Below are 25,599 nucleotides of genomic sequence, written 5' to 3' on the forward strand. Positions count from 1 at the left end.
AAATAAAGTTTCAATTGTACGATCTTGACACGCGTAAGTTATTGGAACGTTCTATATCTGTAACTCCCATGAAGAGTTAAATTTGTTGGTTTCGCGCTTAAAGGGTAACACGCTTTCGCATAGTACATACATCAAGTCCTTAAAGTTTAAATGCGTTTAAACTGGGAGTAACGTAAGCTATTAAGAGGTTAACCCCAGCTGCTACATATTTGCATGCAGTATCGTTCCCTTAATTATTCTTAAGTTACGACTTCGTGTCACGTACAATAGTTCTGTAACAAGAACATTTAATCGGTAACATGTTACGATTATAACATCTGAAACCATAACGAATTGAAATTGCATGTGTAGCGTGGTTTATATCCAGAAACAAACATGACGTTTTGATGTTTCGAATAAAAGGATATGAAGCGAATCAATGATTGCATATAAAAGAATTATATAGCAAAAAAGTTTATTCGACTCAACTTCATTTTGTATTATCATCCGTTAAATATAGTAATAGGATTCGCACTTAATTTTTTTATCATAAATAAATTGTTTCAATAGCAAAAAGAGAAGAACGATCAATCTTTCAGATATACAACATTACGTTGAAATGTGTTTACCTTTGGCTGCTGGAAAATTACGTCCCTCCTCCTATCGTCACACTCTAATATTATGCGAAAGTAAAGCATAGTCTGTAACTATAAGCAGACTTTATTTCCTTCGCGCGAAAGCAGTGAAAACAGAAAAGTATTGAGTATATACATACATATAGATACGTTGTTTCTCGTCGTCGCCGGCTGAGACCGACGCGACGATACGATCAGATAAGTTGCTGTTTGAAAAAAAAATTGTCGGGGCAGCGGTGGTTGTCATTAACATTTCAGAGGAAGAATTTTTTCAGGCAAGGGAAAGAACAGCTCCGAAGAAGAAACATGCGGCCCGGCGCGGCACAGCACGCAGCGGAACGGAGCAGCGTCAGTTGCTCGCGTGGTGGCGAGCTATCAATTTAATCGTTTCTCGATGAATGGACGGATCGGTTTTCTTAAAGTGCCGGTTTCACCCGGAGAACCGCATTTCTTGACCCCCCTTTAACCGGACGTACGGTGCGGTGTATTCTCGATTTGTGCTGCGTTCACCGTGGGTCATATATTCGTGCCGTGGCGCGCCCTTAAATTATGCGCGCAATTACGCGTACCTGCATCGCGTAAGTGCATGTCCGTATGGGTGTTGCGCGTACTCGCGCAATCTCCTAGAGAACGGACAAAAAAACCGAGAGCGAAAGACAGACAGAGAGGAAAGATTGCCGAGGGAAAAGGTTGAAGAAAAGAGACTGATAGTGAACGATAGAGAGAGAAAAAGGATACATAAACGTGCGCGAAATTGCAACTTCTCTCCGTACTGTTCCCGGCAATCCTGCTTTTTTTGCGAGGTGTTAATGACGAGTAGAGTAGAAGTGGCTGTATCGGTCGGCCAAGTGCTCTCGAGTTAGCGAGATATGCTTGTGGCATGGATGAACGCGTCGCGCCGCGTCGGTTGAATGCATCAAGAGACAAATATCCTATACTGAGGATGTGTCGCTAAGCCATAATGCGTTTCGAAATGTCAACACCGATAGGTCGACATCGAGCTTCATAGAAGTGGAGTTGATGTCATTTCGTTAGTAAGAAGAAAGTGGGAACTGAGATAACTTATTTCCTTGTATTAGAATTATTTTCCTCACTTATTACTATTCGACGAGGATTTCTTTGCATCGCGACACGTGTATATATTCATCGTGTTTCTACGTGAACTTTACTTGAACGTAATTGATTGAGTGACGAGTTAACTTTATTTGGACGTTCCTTTAATTCGGAGTATGATAAAAAATCCATTATTCGAATAATATCGTCGGCAACGGGATTACTAATATTATTAATAATATTAATATTATATTATTGATATATTCGGTGATGTTTATTTTCATGCGATTTGGAAAAATAGAAACAATTGAAGTGGATATAGGTCGTGATAGGTGCGGAAGCCTAGTGCTGGTGTGTGGAGATAGGTTCTGCTGCGAGTGTAGATGTTACTGCTAGGGTATTGCTGTATTTTCTTCTTATTTAGGAATCGTGGAAGAAAAATCGGCCTACGGGCGCCGGGATTTGAACCCGAGTCCCGAACATGTTCGTAACCTAAGGCGCTAACCACTGCGCTGCCGTCGTCCGACACTAGTTAGTGTCGAGTGGTGGTATTTGCTGTTGAGTGCCGCCACACAGTTATCCAATGACAACACGTGAGATATTGATGATAGACGTTCCCAAAATTGACTATACTATTCTTTTTTAAATAAATAAATTCTTAATGCTTTTAATAGTAAAGTAACAATGTAAAACACCAAGTTCATCATAAATTAAAATTCTTAACCAATTTTGTTTTCTAATATACATTGTTATATACGTCAGAAAATTTGCAATTTTAACTAAAACTTTACTTAGAGGAAAATCGAAGAAAGCAATGTGGGGGATGTAGAAATAATTTAGCAAAGTATGGTTTCAAGTTTTATGTTGTTTATTAAATATCATCGCAACCTCTTTGGTATAACCTCGCATACTATTACTTCGAAATGCGAAAGAACCATTTCATCTTTCTCTTTCATCTTACCATTTATATCATTTTATTACATCATTTAGTGTATCATTTTATTTTACAAGATATGCGTAATATGTTACGCATCATCTTCGTTTAGTCGCTTTTAAAGCATTAGATTCTTGTATTGTTAGTAAGTACATTGACAGAATTAACATTTTGCGGACTGAAGACGCAAATGCGTTAAATAACATAACAGTAAAAAAAAGCAATAGATGCTGTAAACAAAATGTTATGAAGGTGTTTTTACGTTACATGCTTGAATAATATGGAACGGTATCAATATATCGGATATAATATTGGTTGCTCGGAAAGTTCGTTCCAATTTGAAGGAATTTAGTAAAATAATAAATTTTGCTTAGTATCTTTCCTTCGGAGAAATTGTTTTCAAGCATATCACATTAAAAAACGTTACTAGAAGTATCTTTAAATGTGTTCATTAATTTTTAACAAAATATTACGCTTGTTAAATGCTACTCGAAAAGTTCGTTCCGATTTTTAACTCTTTGATCGACATAAAAAATCATATTGAAAAATTTTTCGCTGAGAAACCTGGAAAGTTCTGGAAGGATGAAATATTCAAGTTGCGAGAAAGATGGGGAAAGGTTGTGGAACGAAATGACACCTATATAATTCAATAAATGCATATCGAATCGAAATGTAAATCTGAACGAACTTTTCGAGTGACCATGAAAATGGATCTTTTCAATCATTCCGAACATACGCGAGAATTCAGGCTATATATATGCTTGTCGGAGAATACGATCCTCGAAGTGTTAAATAAGACGAAAGAGTTAAATATGTATACGATACACTTGAAGCAAAGAGACAAATTTTAGTAAGAACTCTTTACAATTTTTTAGCTTTTTTCCGAGAAAAATAATTTCCATCGGGTACCAACACCTTTGTTTTATATCTTTTTTGAATGCAACGTCATTCCATGGTAGTATACGTTTAAAAAGGCCATTTCATTCTTCGATGAATAGACGATATGGAAATGAACCTCGAAAGCAAAACTCGTAATCAAATTTTCGAATGCACGCGCATTTATCGGGTGTGAATATCTTGAAGCTCTTAAATTGAATTCAAAGTGTACAGGTATAAGGTCGGTGTAACGTCGGAGCGTTAAAAAAAAGAAAGAACATCAAAAGTCGACGATCGATGACCGCGGTCGTCAGTAGCCGCTGGCCGAGCCAGTGGTTGGCTGTCTTAGTCTTTAAGATTTTCTTTTGGAGAACGAAAATAGCTGACGTGGCGATACTTAGGCGGCGGCGCAGCAGGTCGGGAGACGCTTTTCAGATAGAGAAGTATCTCTGACACCGGGTGTATACCGCGCGTATAAATTTCAACGTGTATACAGGCGCACACATAAATCGCGCGTAACCCTCGGGGTACGCGCGTAAACTCGCGCGCGCACTGGCCGCGGCCTCGCGAGAACATAGAAGCATGCAGCCAGTTAGGGAGGAATGGAGCAACTCGAAAGGTGCCCAGAGAAGAAGAGAAAGGGAGAAAGAGCGAGAGAAAAGAAGAAAGAAGGGAAGAGGAAAGAAGAAGAGGGAAGAGAAGAAACAAGAGTCCTGCGTGTTCAAACAAAGGTGAGTCTGCAAGTTGCACCTCGGCTGCAGGTACTCTGTACTCCGTACTCCCCTTGTATCTCGCTACCTTTCTCTTCTTTTTCTCGACCCTTTGCGCGTCCTCTCTATGATTTTATCTTCCTTTTGCCAATGTTACACACCGCGAAGGTTACATCCGGCCGAATGTCTTGTTGCCAGGTGTATAAAGCGAACATTCTCCCGATTCTTCTCTTTCTCTTCTCCGTGTGTCTTCCCCCTTCTCTTTCTTTTTCTTCTTCTCTTTTTACGTTAACCTCGTCCTCGCATTGCGCAATCGGCCGATCGTTGCGTTAGGAAAGGAACCAAGGTGAAAGGTGTACTTACGTTCAAATTTATAAGGAACGATCGGGCTCGCCTCAAGTGATAGATAGGATTACATTACGGTGATTAAAGAGAATGTTATCGCGCGTTAGCTAGCTTTCTATTAATTCTTGGATCGTGTACCGAGCCATGGTTCATTCCAGTTAATCCATTCTCTAACTTTTCACTGTCAATCTTATCTACGATCCGCATAAACGTTCCATTGTTTATAGTTAATACTGCCTGTCGAAAAAATGATAACATGGAAGCTGGAAAGCTGTTGTCAACCGATATATCTCTCGTATATTGGTTCAAGCTGAAATTGCTAAAAGTTTTTTTTCCCATTTGACGCGTCACGATGGTCGTGAGAAGGATAGGTAAATCATTTAAAAGAGAAATTGAGTGGAACCATACGTCAAGTGAAATTTTTCCATCAATATTGTCATTATTGAGAAAGATGCTGTGAAACTCTGTAATCCTGCATAAAGTATACAAATTTACATATTCGTACCTCCTGTTAAACCTGTTGAATGTTTACATGCATTCTTTAATCGAAGAAAGGATCCCGTGTTGTGTTGCAAGAAATGTAAAAAAATATAAAAAGAAATAGTATGTTATATATATATATATACATATATATCGTTAATTTTTAATCATTGATTCGTAGGTGATTCACAAGAGTTTTAGAATATTTGAATTTAATTTAAATTAGTGTGTCTTTTTTGCGTAAGATACAGGATAAAGCTAACAGACCAATAGTAGTAATAATATAAATTAACAATATGTACCCTAAATTTACCTATAATCCAACGATTAATGAGAGTTAAGACCAGAAAACGTCCAAGTACTTAATGGTATTATTAGCCGAAGTATTTCTTTAATTTTAATAAAAAGATACCTTCCTTCAAAATTGGTATTGGGGTTATGATTTTGATCTTATTCAAATACTAATTCGCTCGATAGTTTTTCCCGAAGTCCGCGATTATGCGAAATCTTGTATTCCATCGGTATATTTCGTTTTAGTCCCCTGTCAAGATTGGATAATTGGTTCAATCTGATTAGGGAGATCATTTATGGCGCGGTGTGGTGCGATGTGGCGCGGCACGACAGCCTCCTAAACCTCTGAAAATCCTATCCCAGCATAATTTGTACAAATATTTACCAGTGCCGACTTTAGTTAATAGCTTATCCATTCACCTTGAAGCCAAGTTGTTGTCATCAATCAAAAGTTGATAGAAACTCGATATTATCAAATAATAAATAGTAGTTAAATAATTTTATTGCAAACAGTTCGATTAAAGAAAGTATTAAAAAGTACAAACAATATAAAAGCAATATTTATATTGTTTGACACAAGTACAACTCTTCGAATATTCTTTTTATAATTATTTCGTTGAGTACAATAAATACAAGAACCTTAGCCAGTGTTAAAAGTAAGTTTTAAGAAAAATACTTGAACGCACTACGAAGGTAAATATTTAGAATCGCGTTGTTACGTGCTGAAATTTGGCAAAACTAATATAATAGCAGTAAAGTAATAAAATTGCTTTCTATGTTAATATTACAATTATCGAACATAAAATCGGATATAATATTACCAAAGCGGTAGGTAGGTAATATGTATACTGAAAATAATGGTCAAATGCTTTTTGATTCTAAAATAGTGAAAAGCTAATATATAATATGTACATACCTATATTAATTCGGATAATTAATATTCAATTTGCAAGTAAAGAGCCTACGCATCTATATTATATCTTATTATTGATTTATTTATTAAACAAACACGTCGATATAAAGAGTAGGGGTTAATTTTATATCAGTGATCAATCGAGTATTTTAGGGAAGAACGAAATTCTTTTATGATTAATGTGTTGAATAAATACGATTCATTTTAATTTCATTTCCGTTCGGAAAAACGCTGAAATATTCTATAGCAAAGGAAACAGAATCGTTTTTATGGGTCGTAAACGAAATTCGATGCTTACGCGTAATTACATGCGTATCGTGTATTTATCCGAACAAAGGGTAACGAGGGCTGCCGGATTCGAGTGCACTTGATTTCTTTGTCTCGTTTTATCCCGTCTAGACGATCGATCATACCTACTGTACGTTTTGCTACTCTCCACAGGAAGAAACAAGTTAACCGATGCAAGAAAGAAAACTGCAAGAAATACATGTCCGTTATTACAAAAATATGTCATACCATACATATACGTCAACAAGACTTTCAACACGTGGATCGCGTCATTGATCGTCCGTTGATAATCAAGACTTATTTTTAAATATATTTAGTAAATTATCACATATTTATCAACTGTACTAGATGTTGTTTTACGTAGAGTTTGGAAAACATTAACATTAATATATGCACAAATATTTGGACTTGTACATTATTGTTAATTGATTATGTTTATAGTTATAGCGTATAATGTTATATTTATAGTTATGTACACACCTGTCCATTAGTATTAAAATACGTAAAATTATTAGGGAATTGTCAAAACTTTTAAGTTCATAATTTCGTTTGGAATTTTAGACTGTAAAGAATTTCATATGCTCGATATCATGGTAAAGACCTGGCTTATTATGTGTAATAAGGTTAAGTGTTCCCTCCTATGTCGTACCTCTCGATCAATATGTGAATTATTAGATTTTCTATTGTATTTATCGTTATTTGATTCAATGTGTACATATACTGTAAATGTTTCCACAAGTTAAATCGAAGTTTTACAAATTTTTATTTTTATTTAACTTTTTATTTAATATATGGAGAATCTATCGATACATACTTATCAATTAATTATTTACATTTGCAAATTATCTCATTTTTGTAAAATAATAGAACTGAAAATCCTGTTAATCGATCGACGCATACATGCGTAAATATTGCTAGGCAAAGGTACACAAACCCCGGTAAAAGTCGAAGATAATATAGATATTAGAAAGAACGGATAAGAAGAAAGAATAATAAAGAAGGGAAATATGGGAACCGAAGTACAAAGCAAGTGAACAAAGTATCGGTTGGAAAGAAAAGAAAGGGGGTAATACCTATGCCTGAAGAGTGGGAGGGAAAGGAGGTAGAATACTGGAAGAAGGAAATGATAGCAAAAGGCATTGAAAGATAGAGGTAAAAAAGATGTAAAGGGAGTCAATAGGGAAGAGGAAGGGGGGGGCGTGAGAGACTAATAGTGCTGATCCCACTGCAAGCACCGCTGGTTTAAGACCCGACTAAGTGGTGGATAATGAATATGCTTACGTGTGTTGAGTATGCGAGGAAAGCTTTGCACTTGATATCGGGTTCAAGCACCTTCCGACTGCTGTATACGTGTACGATACTATACCTTTTTCGTCTGTGTACTGTGGTTTTCACAAGCTTCGAGCTAAGACCATCGCCAGTAGCTGATGACAAGTCTGATGAGCTAGGAAAGTATGATATTAGCACCGTTATAATTTCGCTCTGATATTTAATTAAAATAAAATAGCAAGGTCAGAGTTTCGGTGTAAAATAATATGCATATTTTTTTCCTTTGATCGACGTATGTATATGTGAATGTGACATAAAGATCAACGACATCTGAATTTTATCTACGCGATGTGTTGAATCGTATCATGAAATCGTAAGTAGAAACTGATAGAAAATAAAAAATCGGTAGATGATAAAAAATGTGAATCCCACAGAGATAGTAATAAAATAAAAATTCAATAAAAGAAATAGAAAATATCACAACATAAAATTCTGTATTTATATTATGTATTGATTACAAATATTTATTATGTTTTGCAAATATTTCTAATTTGTAATTTGACAATTGGTCACGTGAAAAAAATAATTCCAAATGATGTTTTATTATCAATGTATTTTAATTAAAAAGATAGAAAAATCATATGTATATTTATTTCTTTGTACAAACGAAACATTTTTCTAGGAACTACCAATACATATGACTAAATTCGTTACCTTTTTATTCATAAAATCAAAACGATTTTGTGATAAAAAAATCGATAGTTTAGAAAATTTTGGTGCGAATGACTACTCGGAGACTTGACAAAGGGCCAGTAAGGTTGCCTGAAGGGAGACCACGAATGTCTCGGTGACCGATTCTGTTTGAGAGGCAACCCTTGCTGGAGGGTGTAAAATAAACACAGGCTGAAGCTTTTGGGGTAGGATACAGTTGAAACGTATCGTTCCGGTATGGCCACGCGTATTATACAAACAAGGGAAGCCTCTAATATTACCAGCCAATGTGTGCAGTGTGCACATACAGGCTGCTTCACGAGGAGCATGACAATTCGGTACTGAGCGATATCAAAACTAAAAAAAAAGAGAGCGAGAAAGGAAGAAAAATGGAAAGAACGAAAGAATGAAAAAAGATCGTCTACGACTATTTTTCATCTTATTGTAGCAGATTCGACGTATTAATGAAATACAGTTTCTTCGTTACGATATTTCGTAAACAACTTTATTGTTACTAGTTTTATATTAGTAACTAAAGAATATATTTCATTCTTAGGAAAATTCGTTTGTATATTGAAAATAAATTTCTAGATATTCTTTTCACGGTGTTAATTGTTTATAGCCATTCTTCTTTCGTAGTTTTCGAAAGTACTGCGATAAAATACATAGGAGATTATTTGGAGAAAGTCAGAAAAAAGAGACTAGAAATCTGAAATCAGCTTTTTAAAATAATAGAAAAAGAATGGCAGGAAACAAAATTATTTTGCTGAAAAATTAGACGGCAACATTCTTAAGAATTGCTGCCGTCGAGAAGGTAAAATAAGATATTACAAAATGTTAACTGTTTTAAATTAAATGACATATTTTGTGGTAGCCAAAAATCGAAGAAAAAATTGAACCTGATGCAAATGCGGACATTATTACATACCAACTTAGGAATTTACAAAAATAGGCATAAAAATATATAAGCACAATAATGCCATGTTATTTTAATTAATTTTTATCACTCGGACGCCTTAGCGTTTAGTAGCATTGCTGTCAAGAACAAGTAGTTTACCTAAATCATTCGAACACTTCATTGAGATAAACCGCACATAATTCTTGTTCGCGATTTCGCGAACCGACCTGGAAGCTTTAGCCAGGTGGTAAACGGAACGCTAAAAGTTCCCTCGGCTGCAATACGTTTTGGTGGGCTGACAATTTTAAAAGATTCCGTGCGTTCGCACGAGGTGGGCAAGCATCCACGGGTCACCTCACAACGACATTAGATACGGCTGTTAGTTCGTTGACGAGGCAACAAATTTCCCGAGCAATTCAGTGTGTGCCTGTTGGAACGAAGGGAAGGGGGAGACGGAAAAGGTGATGGGAGAGGAGGGCAGGACAGAGCAGAAAGAGGTGAACAAAACGCAGTATGGAAGGGAGAGAAGGTCGGAGAGCGAGAGAGAAAGCGGGCGCGAGGCTCGTCGTCGCCGTCGTCGTTCGTCGCGGTGAAAATCTCTAAACGAGCAGCGGTTGCCTGACCTGACACAGTACGTAGCAGTCGACAGGGCCGTATTTTCCATGTGCTGGAAACTACCAGCGCAAAATTGAGAGGGCTCGCTGTGGGAGCCATTTGGAGTTCACTAACCGTGGAAATGGCACGAGTACTCGATGCAACGTTGCGACGACGTGACGCCACGGAGCACGTGGAAAAAGGGGCGAATGCCTTTCGAAGATGCATCCCCTCTTGACTGCACTTCATTTTTCCCTCTTTTAAAATATATTCTTTCCGAGGGAAGTCGCGGCAGCCCGTTTGCGTCTCTAAGTGCCACCGATCTTACTCCTCGCCCCTGCCTTTATTTATTTGTCCTTTTCCCGGGAAGGTTTCTCTTACCTCCGTATTTTTATCAAATTCGCGTTCCAAAACGCTTTCTTAAAAGTGTACAGCTGAAATTATTGCGTAGCTTAGACAGTTGGTATTTTCTAAAAACTAGTAAACGAAAAGACACGGCTGAGGAAAGAGTCTAAACGTAATTAAACGCGTTTTGAACTAACAACTCATGGTTTTAGATATGGCGCAATCGTGGCTTCCTTGTGCTCACAATCAGTTGGCAGTGTCTCTGGCTCGCATATAAAACACAAGTGTCGGGCCAAGGGCTTGCGCGTGCTCTTGCCGCGAAGATAACGAACAGTCTGTATTCTCGTTAGCAGCCATGGCAGCCGTTAAGATAACAACGAGACACGACATTCACCGCGAGCTCTCGGCACGAAAAGGAGATTTAAACTCGTCTTAGGATGGTAGAACTTTCATAAATTAGTCCCCAGAGCGAAGAAGCCACCATCGATGCGGATTGCGTGGGACGCACCACGGCCGTCATTTCATTTCTCTCCTGTGAAACGTAACCTCGGGCTTTCGGTGCGAATTAAATTTACCGTGAAACAACGAGAACCAACCCCTTTCAGGAGCTAATTAACGTGCCGGTAACTGGTTTAAGGTTCGTTAAATTTTATAATGTTAATGGAACGCAGTGTCGAACATGACAACGTGAAACGCTATATGCTGAATCGACCGCTCGTAACCATAAAATCGGTACATTATCATTGAAAAAATTTCATCGCATTGATATTACATGCGTTGCAAAGCTCTGATTCCAGAAAACTTCCTTCCTATGGATTCTGCGATTCTACGCATGCAGCGCTTAAGTATTCTAATAGGTTGCAACTTCTTTCTAACTGAGGAATTGATCTATAAATACATATACGTATACAGATTTATGTATTATACGAAGAGTAAAATCGAGATACTCGTAACAAAAACCACGTATGTTACATTTTTTTCACTTTTTTGCTTCAAGCAGATAACTTGAACTGATATTATAAAAATGATCTCTGTATGTTGATTATCGTCGAATGAAAATTGATCGGTTATATAAAAATTTTTGTCATCGGATGTAACAATTATAAACATCTCTCGCGTATAGATGTAATGAAATTCTTCGATATCGTATAAATAAATTATCGTTCGAACAAGTACGTTCCACGAAATGATAAAAATATGAAAATAAAGCAACGTAAGTCAGAGTGCTGAGAATGAGAGTTCAGCCATTCTCTAAAACATTGATCTTGTGACGAGTCCTGTATTAGGATCTGCGGGTTGAAATGACCGTGACTATACTGCTGATCATGGTCGACTGTTAATTTAGTAAGTGCGGGAGGAGGTTCATAGTCGCGGAGGACTAGACAACAAATCCAGTGTGTTCCAATCATACGAATGGAATGTAGTACGTGAACGTGTACACATTGGATGCACGATGGTGCACCATGCACCATGCACCATGCACCATGCACCATGTACCACCGTGCGAGCATGAATACGTTCCGATGTGCTTTCTTGCGTTCAAAGATCGTTATCCTCGCAATGGATTCTGGCCCTAGACAAACCGACATAGATTGAATGTCTCAAGATTGGAGCAGAGGAGCAGTGCTCGGTTGATTGCCACTTTGTAACAGTACCGGAAAACAGATGAAATTAATAGTAATAACGGATTAATAATTGGATTCCGCTTGTGACACGAACGCACGCTTCAGTGCTGATTGGCAGTTTAGCTGAATGGAATCATATCTGATCCATGTAGAGAATACTTGTGCCGTGGCGAAGGTAAAGTAGATGAGATTTGGACGTTATCCGAATATAGATTTTTTTCTATACACAATTATTAATTACAACCAAAATTACTGTAAGGTACTGTATTTAAACTGTAGTAAAATATTGTACTGTGATTAAATTTTTTCCTAGATATAAGCATATCTATTTCGCTGTCATTTGGATTCTCATTTTTATATTTATGTGTTAAATTAGTTTCTATTAATACCGAGAACTATCTTGTACTTTTTTAAAAATTAGTGTGTAACCTGCCACGATGATCTATCAATGTGTATGTCGCATTGATACTGATATTCTTACGTGTCTGTTCATAGAACGTAGAATTTGTAGGAAGTGAACAAATGTGCCAGGAACATGCAAACGATTGCAACAAATAATCCCCGATTGATAGATCAGTGGGAACAAGCTATTTTAAATTAGCAGTGATCCATGGCTGTCGGAGGGTACTTACGTTTGCAGGCTTTACGATGTTGGATCGGTCTCGCCGGATCCCTGTAGTAACCTTCCCGACAATAGTGACAGTGTCTTCCTGCTGTAAAATGCCGGCACTGCAGACAAACGCCTCCGCTGACACGACCCGACAGCTTGTATAGTTCCATGTTGAATCTGCACTTTCTTGCATGGAGATTGCAGTTGCATTCTGAAACAGATACACGTCCGATTAGATGACTAACCGGTCCTTCCATTTTGCTGAAGCAATTTTGCTTTCCGAAACAGTTTAACCTCGTATTACAATTAAGTGGACATTGGAACAACGCAATCGTGTTCATTTTACAATCTTCCTAAGAGTAAATAAATGCTGACCATAGTTCTGTAATATCAAATATCTTGCTAAAGGAATTAAACACAGTAAGTCAACGGCAGACTGACAAAAATGGTGCAATTGTTGATCTATTTTGTCGGAATAAATGTCTTCAAGTGCCCTACTTGTTCCACTAGGATTCCATTACTTCACGATCAATTAGTTGAAAATATAATTTATGCGTTACAAAACAACAATTTATTATTTAGAATATAGCTTGGAATTAGAATAAATGAAGTTATAAAAAATAAAAAAAAAAGGGAGAATACGTTTATGAATTTTTTCGGACATTCTACCTGCATCATGTATTAACAGTATTTTATATGTTATCTAGGTTAGGGTACGAGGTATAACCTCTGGGTATAACACACTTTAAATGAAATCGATATATGTAGAAACACTTCGCTTTGTGAAATATGAACGTTTTCTACTTACAGATAAACGTACGATACAATCAGGGGAAAATGGCAGGATAAAACGATTATTATATTAGCGAAGAATGGATAGCACATTCAAATTTGTGTCTTTAATCCTCAATAAGCAAAGTTTCTTTTACCCACAAGAAAAAAGATTATGGTTAACGACTATTTCTGATAGGACAAAGTAAAAACTACATTATAATAAGTAGATTGCAAATATTTATACATCTATTATGAGAACCTCAGATGTGTAGAAATATGTAGAGTAAATAGAAACAAACGTTTAGCGACATACATAAAATACATAGAATACATAAAATCATTCTAATCTTTAAAAATATACACACGCAGTTACAATTTCTACAAAAAATTACAAATTAATCGTATTTCCATTTAATTTAGGCATACAGTTCTAGTATTAGTATACCGAGAACGCAATGCACAATAATGTCACCACGTTTCTTGAGAAGTTAACGAATCGGAGGAGAAATATTCTTGTGTTTATCGTAATAGTGAATTTCAAGCGTATTCATTGGAAGCAGAGAGAGAGTCATGAACGAGATGGAGAGCGTCTTGTCTCGTATGCGTTGACAATTTTCCTTCGCTTTCTTCTTTTCCCCGATTCGCCGGAAATGTCCCGCGCGGCGCAGCGCGGTGTCGTCATATCGAGGGCGACCCGTCCATTGAATTCTCGAGAATCGAACAAGAAGTATCTCCAAAAGACTCGTACTTCCTCTACTCGAGCACGTCGTTCCGCAGTTGTTCTTCGTGACTTCTTGAAAATAACAGAATAATTGAGAGGTACCAAGCGAATAGGAAGAATAGGAGGAGAAGACAAACGGGGAAAAGTCGGTAGGGAAGTTGCAATTTTAACGATTCTTCTTGCGCTATTCGTATACGACCACTCGACCCAATAATCCGTGTATCGAACCAAACTGAGCGTGCCTTATTTTCCGTGTTCACGCGAGACGCCATCGTTATGCGCTTCTTTTCGCTGAGCCAACTCTTCACATCCACGTTAATGTTTCTTCGCATCCGCGTTAACGCTTCTTCACACCGAAATAGATTTTTATGGTCCTGAAATTTCGCCTCGTGGTCTGGATTGTCAGCCTCGTTCCAGTTACCAACTACAAGCTACGAGCTACGAGCTGTGAGTCGAGAAAAGATTCGGCATGTTTTATGACCGAGTTAAGTAACCAACTCAGTTTTTTTTATACTTTATCGTATGTTAACGTACGACTCATAATTCTTATTTTCATTCAAAAATAGATAAATATGCGATAAAAAGGATGTTCGAACTATGATTATCGAATAAATATTTCGTTAAATTTAATTCGATCTCTTTTAACGAAGAAATGTGTTATTTGCTTAATAATTAATCATTTACTGCACAATTAACTCGGGAAGGCAGGAAAAATATTATCGTTAAGGATGCGTGGAAAAACCGAAATCAGATGCTTTACACAGCAATATATCCCATTACCTACGAGATACAAGATACGGGATTCGATGTAGAGGATAAAGATGAAGGTGTAAGTGTAGGTATAAGTATAGGTATAGGTATTGGTATAGTCGTTAAACGCACGTGGAATGTAGCGTGGCGGATCGATCGAATAACCTCTCGATAGTTAATAACCTTGTTCAGCCACCGTCTGAAATTTCTTGATCGATTCCTGTTATTAAGCTGTGGCTGGCCACGCTAAGGCCCCGGGTTGTTTTCGTAGAGGCAATCGCTGTAATTAGCGATTAACCGTGGTATAATCGATGTTCTACGTCTTCTGGATTTTCCTCTGCTCTTCGAAACCAACGGGGTTATGCTTTTAGCCTCGTTAAGATTTATCGACTACCCCGAAGAAAAAGATTTACAAGCTTGAATCTCGGACCATGCGAATCGAAATGCCTCGATTCTCTATTCTTTATAGCGAACTTTCCTTTTTCACCCGCTCTTCATATTATTGCGTGTAAACGTGGCTTCAGACACATTACTTATTGCCATTAGCAAGTGTCACCTTGTCAGCGGATTTCACTTAGAATTTATCTGCTTTAGAATGTAGATACATACATATATTATGGTTACGTTTCAGTTAGGTATTTTATTGTTCGCAACAGAATCTTTTCTGTTCTAGGCTTTATTCGATCAAAGTACGTAACAGACAGTATTTAATTTCTTGCACGTGTTGTCAATACGTAACAGTGCGTTTGGAAATCGAAAATATCAGATTTGTGTAATTCTTTGAGACAAACAGCTGCGATGAAGTTGCGAGGTAATTTACATATATCCGGGTGTAAGCATGTATCTTCTCTAGTCGTTGTTCAACGAATTTCCAGCATAGAAGGATGTAAAAATCTTTGAAGATTCTTTGAGTCTTGACTAGAATACTCAAATTATTTTAGACGTATGATTGTACATCGTGAAGCAACGTTGTATAGTTTAAGAATATTTTGGTACAACAAAAGCAACCTATTAAATACATTAAACAACTGGATTTTATACGAAATAATGTAAATTTAAAAGCCTCTCTTAAAGATATCCTATATAACAAGGGCAAATGGTGTTCCGAGAAAAGCAGAATTATACATATTTAATAAAATATTATATCGTTACTACTTATTTATTTAATTTGATTAAAAGCATATCCTTCGTATATGAATTTGAAATTGACAACCCGATAGTTAATCAGAAATTAAAATCGTTCTTCGACAGCTGCGGGTCCATTATGGATACGTAATAAAGATTTTCAAAGCAAGAGGTATTGTTCCTTGCAGACGTGGCACTCTCGTGATAAATTAGGTCAAACGGTGCATTGTTTCGCACTTAGATCGAGCGAATACCGCTTGGTGATTGCTTTTAGATGATAGAGCAGTAATTACAGCCATCCCGGCATATCGCTTCTAAGGGAGGTCTATTGTCGTAAGAGACGTCGAGGACCATGGTTCCATCAAATTTCAATACGAGTCAGTTGCCTCTGCAATTAGTGATCTTAAACGCATTACGACACCTTCACACACACCGCTTTTATTGGAACAAAGAAGAGGTCGTGCGTACATTATTAGGTTGCTAATTAGTTTCAAAAATTAATATTATTTAAAAAATATAAATTAATTATATATAATATAGTACGTAAATATAGATACAAACCAAAGAAAAGTACCCTATATTTAAATGTTATATTTACTCTGTTGATATATGTATGTACTGTCATCCTAATCTATCATAACATATTTTTACCTTTTTAAAGTACCTATTTCAAAATATGCATAACATTTCTTTCCGAAATTAATTGATACAAGCTACTCCATTTTAAGACTTTTCTTTTCACAAAGATTCCCGAAGAATCTTTTCACTGTTCGTTATCTTTCCATCAAACATCTTGGGTTGGGACATAGTAAAAATTATCCGGTTCTTTCCGGATCCCATTGCCTTCTTCCTCATATGTATATGTGTCTGTGCCTATGCAAATGTGCACATATACGCGTAAAAGCTAATTAATCGAATTACACTGTCTTGTTTAAAACAATAACGATCCTCTAATGAACGAGGAAAGGACATTCGTTCTGATAAGAGAAGATGTACGTCTTGACTTTATTCGCTCCAAACCTTCTCAAACTGTCGAGGAAAACGCTATAGTCGCCGACCAAAGACGATTGTATCTCGATCTATGGTGAAACTATACGTCCCTAATCGATGCAGGAGCAAGTATTTCGAGATAACGTTTTACTTTTTCTTTAAGTTACTATATCGCCTATTATCTTTTAGTAATTTCAGAACACATGCTTCCCCGCTACGAACGACTCAACGGACTCAACAGTAACGGCCAACCTCAGTTGATCGCCAGATCTTGGAAGAAACAATCTCAAATAAAGAGTATTTAATGCAAGTCCTACATAATGTTATTACGATCGTCACACATCATATGTAATGTACGTATATCATATAAAATAATATCAAGAAATGAACTATGTATAACTGCATGTGTATGTGTATATATGTATGTATAATATAATAATATATATATAGGTATAAGCGACTTTTTCAATTCAATTCTAAGAATTCTTCAAACGATCCACATATTACATCGCAGTTACGTAATTCTCAACAAATGTATCCAATAAATCAACGACTAACGACCAAATTGCTTATAAAAAGACATATAAGTACATGTATGTGTTTATATACTTTCGCTAATATATATATACATGTTCATAGGTTAATTCATGTATAACAGAGGTAAAATTGAATCACCGCAGCACGTTCGAAATAAAGAAAATTTCTTTATTTTTATCTATGAACGTAGGAAAGCATAGTGATTCATTTTCTGGTCGTTAGGTCAGCTTGAACGTGACTCGTGATATATAATACGTATTCTCCTCTCGGTATGGAGAACCGATGTTCTTTCAGAAAGGGGGTTATATGGTTAAAATAAAACAGCCTAACGGTTCGGTTACGAAAGTTAGCATGAAACGGATTCGCAGAACCCTGGCTACTGACCGCGAATGGATCGCGTAAAGTATCACGATGTACACGGTCGACACAGCCGAGAAGGGTTCGTGACCTTTCGCAGCCTTTGAAAACTCGAGTGTCTGTATCAGATCTTATCGATACAGCTGGCAATCAACGTTGAACTTCTCTGAAGCTGATGATACCTGGTTAGGTTCGGCGGACTGTCTTTGAATGCCAGAAGGATAGATCTCCTAACGTTTCGGTGTCTAGTAGCCGCTCTGTGAACTACATGATGCGTCATGTTTCGGGTCCCCGCTCTCCGCTAACGAGCTTAAATTTAATGGGAATCGTTTCGGTTGCCGACTAAACGAAATTCCATTCGAAACCTCTTACGATCGGACGATTCCAGGCAATTCAAATAGACGATCCAGATATTGAATTAGCTTTTCATTAGACTATCTTTCCACACTTGTGTGAAACCTCCCGTTAAATATTAAATTTGTCTTTTTCGGGAAAGTGACAATTTTTTCTTTGCTTTTAGTTTTGCGGACCTAATGCATTGCGTTGAAAACGTTACTCGATTATATGTATTTTTTATATAAACCTAAACTTGAAAAGAATCGAGGATGAACTTTTAGAACTCAAAAAATAAAACTCGCTTTGTATTACATTCACCTGACATTTTAAGTAATAATATATTTATGTATACCAATATATATAAATGGAATATATATAATATTAATCCGTGATGCAATACAATGTTGCACTTACGATAACAATAAGAATAATAATAAAAATACGAATTACGAAGATACTAAGGTAAATCTTTTTTAATTTCTGCAGAGGTGTGATCAGACAAATATCAAGGAATATCCAGCTAGACATTTGTTGAAGTTGAACAAACATGTTGGTCTTCGCTAAAGGCAACAGCGGTAGTGGTCCGATTTTAATTCCCGTAATCCTATAAGCCTTCTAACGTGATTTCACGCTTTCAGATCTCACGTGAGTTTCGTTACGGTGTAGTTTCAACAGACAAGTCAAGCGGACAAGTTTTATTATTTACTAAATAATCTATTCTTTTAAAAAAATCATTTTTCAATTATCTACGCTCTTTTTATCATACATAGTAAAAATGTATACCGTATATTCGTGAAAAAATATTCATTGTACTTTTTGGATTGCGGTGAAAAAATCTAGTTGGTAAAATTTAAAATCTTTTTTTTGTTAGCGTCTGAATTCTTGTAAAAGGTATCTTGTATACGTATATACGTATACGTCCTGTTAATAAAAAACAGATAAGAATCGGATATTTCTATATTTTTCGGATATAGGTATATACGTAACCCCACGCTCTTTTCTTCGTGAAGCGCAAATGCATTCTTCGGAATGTTTCATAAATATTTTGTAATATTTTACGATATTTGAAAAATATGCCGATATTTAGGTATTATCGATTTATTTGAACATTTCTCAATATATTTTATAATAATTCCGAGGAAACTCAACCCAATTCTGTAGCATACGAATTTTGTAGCGCGAAATAATAATTTATATTACAATTTCCAAAAGATTATTGAAATGATTCGATGTACATATATCCATAAATGGTAGAAAATAGAAAAGTAAAATTTACTTTCTTATATAATAAATGCCGGAAAGTCTGAAATATCTTCGATAAAATTGTTATTTAATTTCGGAACTCTCAGTCAATCTCAATAAATCAGTTGCGTAAATCCTGGTCAATAATTACATTTCAAAAGGCAGTTTCCACACGCACTTATTATAATACATACATGTATAAACTATACGATATTCTGAAATTGGTTTGCACACTTTCATCGTCTATAATGAAGAGGAAATAATCTCAAGTCTGATTGAATCTCTTATTTAACGTTACATATTTTTTCCTTGTCCTTTTTTTATGAAATTTAACTTAAAAATAATGGATCTTGGATCGTGCTTAAGATAACGAACCACAATTTGAAACTGTTATAACTCCTTATTCATGCTCATCATACTAACCAAGCAAAATAATAATCACAACATCCTTAAAATCTTTTTAAAATTTCGCTAATAGTACTTCTAAAATGACTCAAGCGGAACGATATCATGGTGACAATAAAAATAAATCTTCCTTTACTCGTTACTAAATTTAACCAAACAATTTGAAATGTACAGTCAGTTACAAAAAATTCATTGCAAAATTACAAAAATACATTACAGAAACAAAAACAGTAGGTTCGATAATCTTTTTGACATAAAATGTTGTTTTATACCAAGTGAATAACTAAAGCTGCTAAAGACACGTTTATAGAAATTATTAAACTTGTAAAGTTAAACTTGTAAAACAAAATTAATTGACGTTATTAAACTTGTTAAGAAGAAAGGTAATAAATACAAAATATAACGTTACAAATGTAACGTAAAAGTAAATACATCTACTTATATTTACATAAAAACATAGCAAAGAATGGAGATACATAACATATTAAGACCTTATAAATCTTCCCATTGGCACTTTCCATATTTAACAATTAACAACCATTTCGGAATTGATGAAATTAAAGATTTTGGGAATTGTTTGACATATCGTGGTGGACAAACCATATCTTGTAGATTTATGAGTAATAATAAAGCATGTAATTTTTAAGGTCTGCAAAAAATGTTGAAAATGCTGTACACACAAGTATCTCTATCTGTACACAGAAGTATCTCCGAATGAAATTTTCGTGCACGGTTTCCAACGTATTTTCCGTTTTTAGTTCTTCGAACGCCGAAATGATCCTCGCTTTTGCTTGTGGAAGACTTGTGTTGTCTTCGGAATAAACTTTTGATTTAATATGTACATTTCTACATAAATAGATAAAGTAAACAATGGTTTGTATCGAGAGCCGTTTGACAAGTCATAGTAAAGTGCATACGTACTCGAAGGAAATTCAAAGTCGATTTTCTCGAAAACAAAGTCACAAATAAAAGAAATTTATTCCATATATTCGACTTATTTTCTCATGTACAATTACACCCTCCAGATTGCACCGTCAATCCTGGGATACCCTGCATAATTGGTACAGCATACTGTGTAATAATAATTTTTTAACGATTCAAACAGCCTTTTATACTTATACTTTTATACTTTTTTGGAACGTCGATTGACATATCCAACAATCTGGTTCGAAAACTTAAGCTCTTTCAAACGCGAAGAGCTTGCCAATCGTGTTTACATTTATAGAGACTAGAATTTCAATTACATCGAGCGAATCGTGTATTAGTGGCGAATCGCGTATTCAGCAGTGAATTCCTTCCGACAAATTCCGTCGACATAATGTCTCCATATAACACTCATCCGACAAATCGGTCGCGGAAGCTGCATCGCTGTCTATCATCGGAAAGATCAGCCATGGACAGATATAGCACGTCGACGTCGAGTAAACACGTGCCTGTATCCTGTATATTCGGGAAAGCGTAAATTTACGAGCCAATAAATTATCACGGCACGCCTATCGTGACATCGCTTGCAAAACGCTAACAAGCCGTTAACGCCGTTGCGCGGCTCTCGACGTTAATGAGCAACGGCACGCGTGAAAACGGATCTACTGAAATTTTCACGTGCCTGTCTGTTTGGGCGAAAAAGAGTGCAAAATGAAAATTTCGAGGTAACATTTTCTAATCGCATCATAATAATCTATAAAACTAAACTAAAACGAGAATCGACTATATACATAATTTCGACAGCTTGTTACATTTTTATTTACCGTGCAAAAATCGTCAATTGTTCGTCATTTTTATCGTTTTACTTATATGCCAATATATTATGTTAAAAATTAAAATTATATAATTACATAAACTTGCACGATTATAGTCGTACATCTACTATTTGCAAATAAAGACAATTTCGAAAGAAACTTTCCGTGCAAGCTTCATCGCGTGGGAAGGTATTCTTCATTTTTAAATTAGTTTTAGATTCACCGATATTATTAATATTAGAGAAACAGCTAAACCGTACAAATACGTACAATTTTTTAGTCCCTTTAAATGCAATGTCATACAGTTAATCGAATGTCACATAATAAGTTTTGCTGTTAATAGATCGAATTTTTGGCAAGTTTTTTAAAACGTATTTTTGGCAACTCCAAAGTTTCTCGTGCTGCTGAGTATCTATTTATTAACGTATTGCGATTTGAATCTTAGATTTCAGATTCTAGATTTAGTCATCGAAAAGACGTCCTTTTTCGTTTTCAATTATTATTAACGGTGAAATGCATAAGGAATCGCGATCAACTCGTCAAGGCAAACAAGAAGTTTCAACGAGAGACTGCTCATTAAATAAAGCACGAAACGAAAGATATGATAAAGATAGAATGGAAAATATACGATTGCGGGGCATCGGGGAACGAAGTGTAGCCTGGAAGGCAGATGGAAGAAAGGGGTGAATTACAACGACTTCTTTCGTAGCTGATTCGATAATGGGTGCTAGAACTGCTAGAAGTAACGCTATAAACGACGCTATGCACAGACCAGCGTCGGTTGTTCGCCATTCTCATTACAAATGGTCTCATCTTGAGACACGTGTTTGTTTATGTCGTCATCAGTCGCGTACCGTCGTTGCTACTAGCTCCAAGCACTTACTGCAAATGTATTCCACGCGAGAGGTATGCGAAGTGGAACGACTTTGCTATCCGCCGCCATTACGGCTCTTCTCCCTGGACTTATATTACGTCAAGAAGTTGTTTATTCGATAGGGACAAACACTTCGTACCTTGCAAAATGTATCGCTCTCTCTCTCTCTCTCTCTCTCTCTCTATCTCCCTCCCTCTCTCTCTAATAACGTCTGCTCAATGAAATACTAAAACGGTTTTGGAACCTGTTCGATCTGGTACACGTTCAAACAATTTTTTATATTACGATAAATAAAAAGTGAATTTTTAATTCGTGGATAATATTGCAAAGCTAGATTCTATTATTTAGCTATATTCGCTTCGAGTTACCGTAAATAAATAGTTATTTTCTAAATTTGTTAACTTGGAGTAACTTTGTACCTGCAAGAAAGTAAAATTATCAATTTTAGTTTTGATGCAACACAAAATTCCAAAAAGTCCCGCTTGGTTTACAGAACACGCGCGAGAACAAAATTTATTAATAACGTGATTTATATTACGGCTATTGTTTCTTTCAAGTCAAGGATCAAACGATAGAATCTCCACCTTTCCATTGTAATTCATCTCATTTTACGTTCAAAACATATTTAACGTGATGTTTGCACATTAAATGTCTATCGGTTACTACTGAATCGAGGAGCGTGTTAATTTAAACGTTCCTATTGCCTAGCGCGGATTCGTAAGTTTTTATTCAAGATCGGGAAACCCTCTTACGATCAAACCGTCGCCGGATTATCTGCTTCGAGATCGTAAATCCGTTACTTTATTTCTTTCCTTATCTCCGAGGATGGTGCAAAACTCACGGGCCAGTAGTAAACCCCAAGGTACGTAGTAAAAAATAACAAGGCCATTCCACGGAACATTGACACAAAGCGAGGGTGAATCGACGTACACTTTATTCTGCCATTCTATGGGCCAACCTTCACCGTATGATCCCAAAAAATCAGTCGATTAAATGGTCTGGAATCTACAATTGGCTCGTGTTCCTCGCGGAACAACCGTAGCCCGCTTCGATTCAATTCCAAAAATCTCCGCTTCACACACGCAAATCTTTTTCTCACAATCAGTAGATAAACCGTCACCAGACCACGTGACCAAGTTGGCAACAAAAAGTGCCATTTTCATCTTGAAATACTATTATTCTATCAAACAAATGACCTTTCACATATTAAATTCGTCGATTCACATCTTGTAAATTTAATTTCATTGTGCGAAAACCCATTTAGCAAATCGATTATAAGATTTTCCAAAAATACGTTTACAGTGTAAAGATAGCATAAATGAGCATAAATATTAAGTTAAATTTCAAAGAATAATGCTTTTCACTTTTCTTATTTCTTAATCTACATACGTAGTTAACGACTGTGACTTTTGAACGGCTCGAAAATATGCATACTTTCCTGCAATAAAACATTCTCGATGAAGTATTCAAATTAGTGAAAAAGTTTCCTGATTGGTTAAATTTTCTATTTCAAAATAGAGCACTAGTTATCAATTTTACATGTTCATAACTATGAAACTAATTTTAAATAAAACATCCTTAATGTCCACTAACCTAACTCTCGATAACCTTTTAACAACCGTTTATGATAATATGTACTATGACAGCGTACGACTGCAATTTGAGTTTAACATAACTGGCGTCCGCTATTTTCTGCAGCTATTCCCTTAAGTTCAGATGCGTGTAACGCGGAAGCGAATTTTCCTGTAATTTCGATAAAATATTCCACTTTTAACAAATTTAAATACCAGTCTATATTACCCGTTCCAAAGTGTGTGGGACGCAAAGTGGAAGCACGCGTAATTTTAATATTAACATGTAAATGGTCAGAATTACAGTATTATGTAAAATGTCGCTTACTTAGCTAGGGTTATAATGTAACTGCGCCTAAACAGGAACGAACGTTACATTTGGATTGGTCTCTAAATACACATACCTATAGTGCTTTTTCGTATAATGTAATAGGGGAGATCTATATGAAAGTGTATATGTGTAAAAAGACATTTTATTTGACTTGATGCTGGCGGATCGAACGATGATCAGGAAGAGCCACGTCGCAGCCATGCGATCGGCTCGGCGTTACTTAACCCTTTCGTCTTTTACTTATTCCTACAGTGTCCTCCTTTTCTTATCTCGAGAAGCCACAACCACTGTCACAACTACAATCACAGCCACGCCAACAAATTGACACGTGGCAGGAGCGCGTTAGAAATCAGCACGAGACAGGGATCGCGTGAATACCATTTTGGCAATTATTCTATATATATGTCGAGTTATCATTAGGGTTAGGGGCGTGTAACGAATCTTTATTTGGATTAGACATTGTTGTTATGCAATAGAGAAGATATTTACTAACACAAATATGATTATTACAGAATTTGACAAGTAACCGTGGTAATTAGATACTCGAGATGCTAATGGCAATGATCATAGGCTCAATAACGAATCCACGGTCAACGGGGTAGCAAATGTGCTTTCTTCCAAAGTCCAAGTCGAACTGAATTCACTGGTCCATAATTTAAGTATAACTCAACTTACTCCTCCACAAGTAGAACTCAACTTACTTCTTCAGTCCAAGTCGAACTGCACTTATATACTCTTCTCCGTATCTTTCTGTACCCCTCGGGTCAACTATATTTTTTAGGAAAGCTATACAATTAGTCCATACCTCTGTTAGGTAAAAACGTCCATCCCGTGACCGTGGCTACGTTCAGCGACCCATTGTGTCACTTCGAGCCCAAGCCTATTGTCATAATTCTGGGGCACACATAATCGGATTAAATCATAAATAACTACTTCTAAGTTTTATTATTCAAACACCGCTATAATGAAAGATTTAGACTAAAGTATTGGGGGTCTTCCCAAAAATTCTGAAAGAAAGGCCCCGATGTCCTTTCATCTCCGACATATATATATATATATATATTTTTTTTTCTTTTTTCCAATGAAAATAACTTATAAATGCAGTTTTGTTTTTTACAGTAACTACGAAGACATTTTAAAAACAACGTTTTACACAATAAGTATATTTATAAAGTTTAGAATCATAACTGGATGATTTTATATAGATTTCCTGCACGTTCTATAATACATATACCAAATAAATATTATATTATTATAAACTACGCACGTGCTTTAATAATCACAATTCTAA

The 25,599-nt window shown here is 36.2% G+C and overlaps 1 protein-coding gene across 1 annotated transcript in view; it reads right to left on the minus strand.

The window, feature by feature from the left end:
• LOC100648728 (netrin-B) overlaps window positions 1-25,599 on the minus strand; it is a 113,064-nt gene that overhangs the window by 39,353 nt on the left and 48,112 nt on the right. Inside the window, exon 2 of the mRNA XM_012318362.3 lies at window positions 12,579-12,767. Within this exon, the coding sequence (XP_012173752.1) occupies window positions 12,579-12,767 (189 nt within the window). The remainder of the gene's footprint in view (window positions 1-12,578; window positions 12,768-25,599) is intronic.

Source organism: Bombus terrestris, chromosome 2 (genome assembly GCF_910591885.1).
Source record: "Bombus terrestris chromosome 2, iyBomTerr1.2, whole genome shotgun sequence".
Classification (NCBI taxonomy): domain Eukaryota; kingdom Metazoa; phylum Arthropoda; class Insecta; order Hymenoptera; family Apidae; genus Bombus; species Bombus terrestris.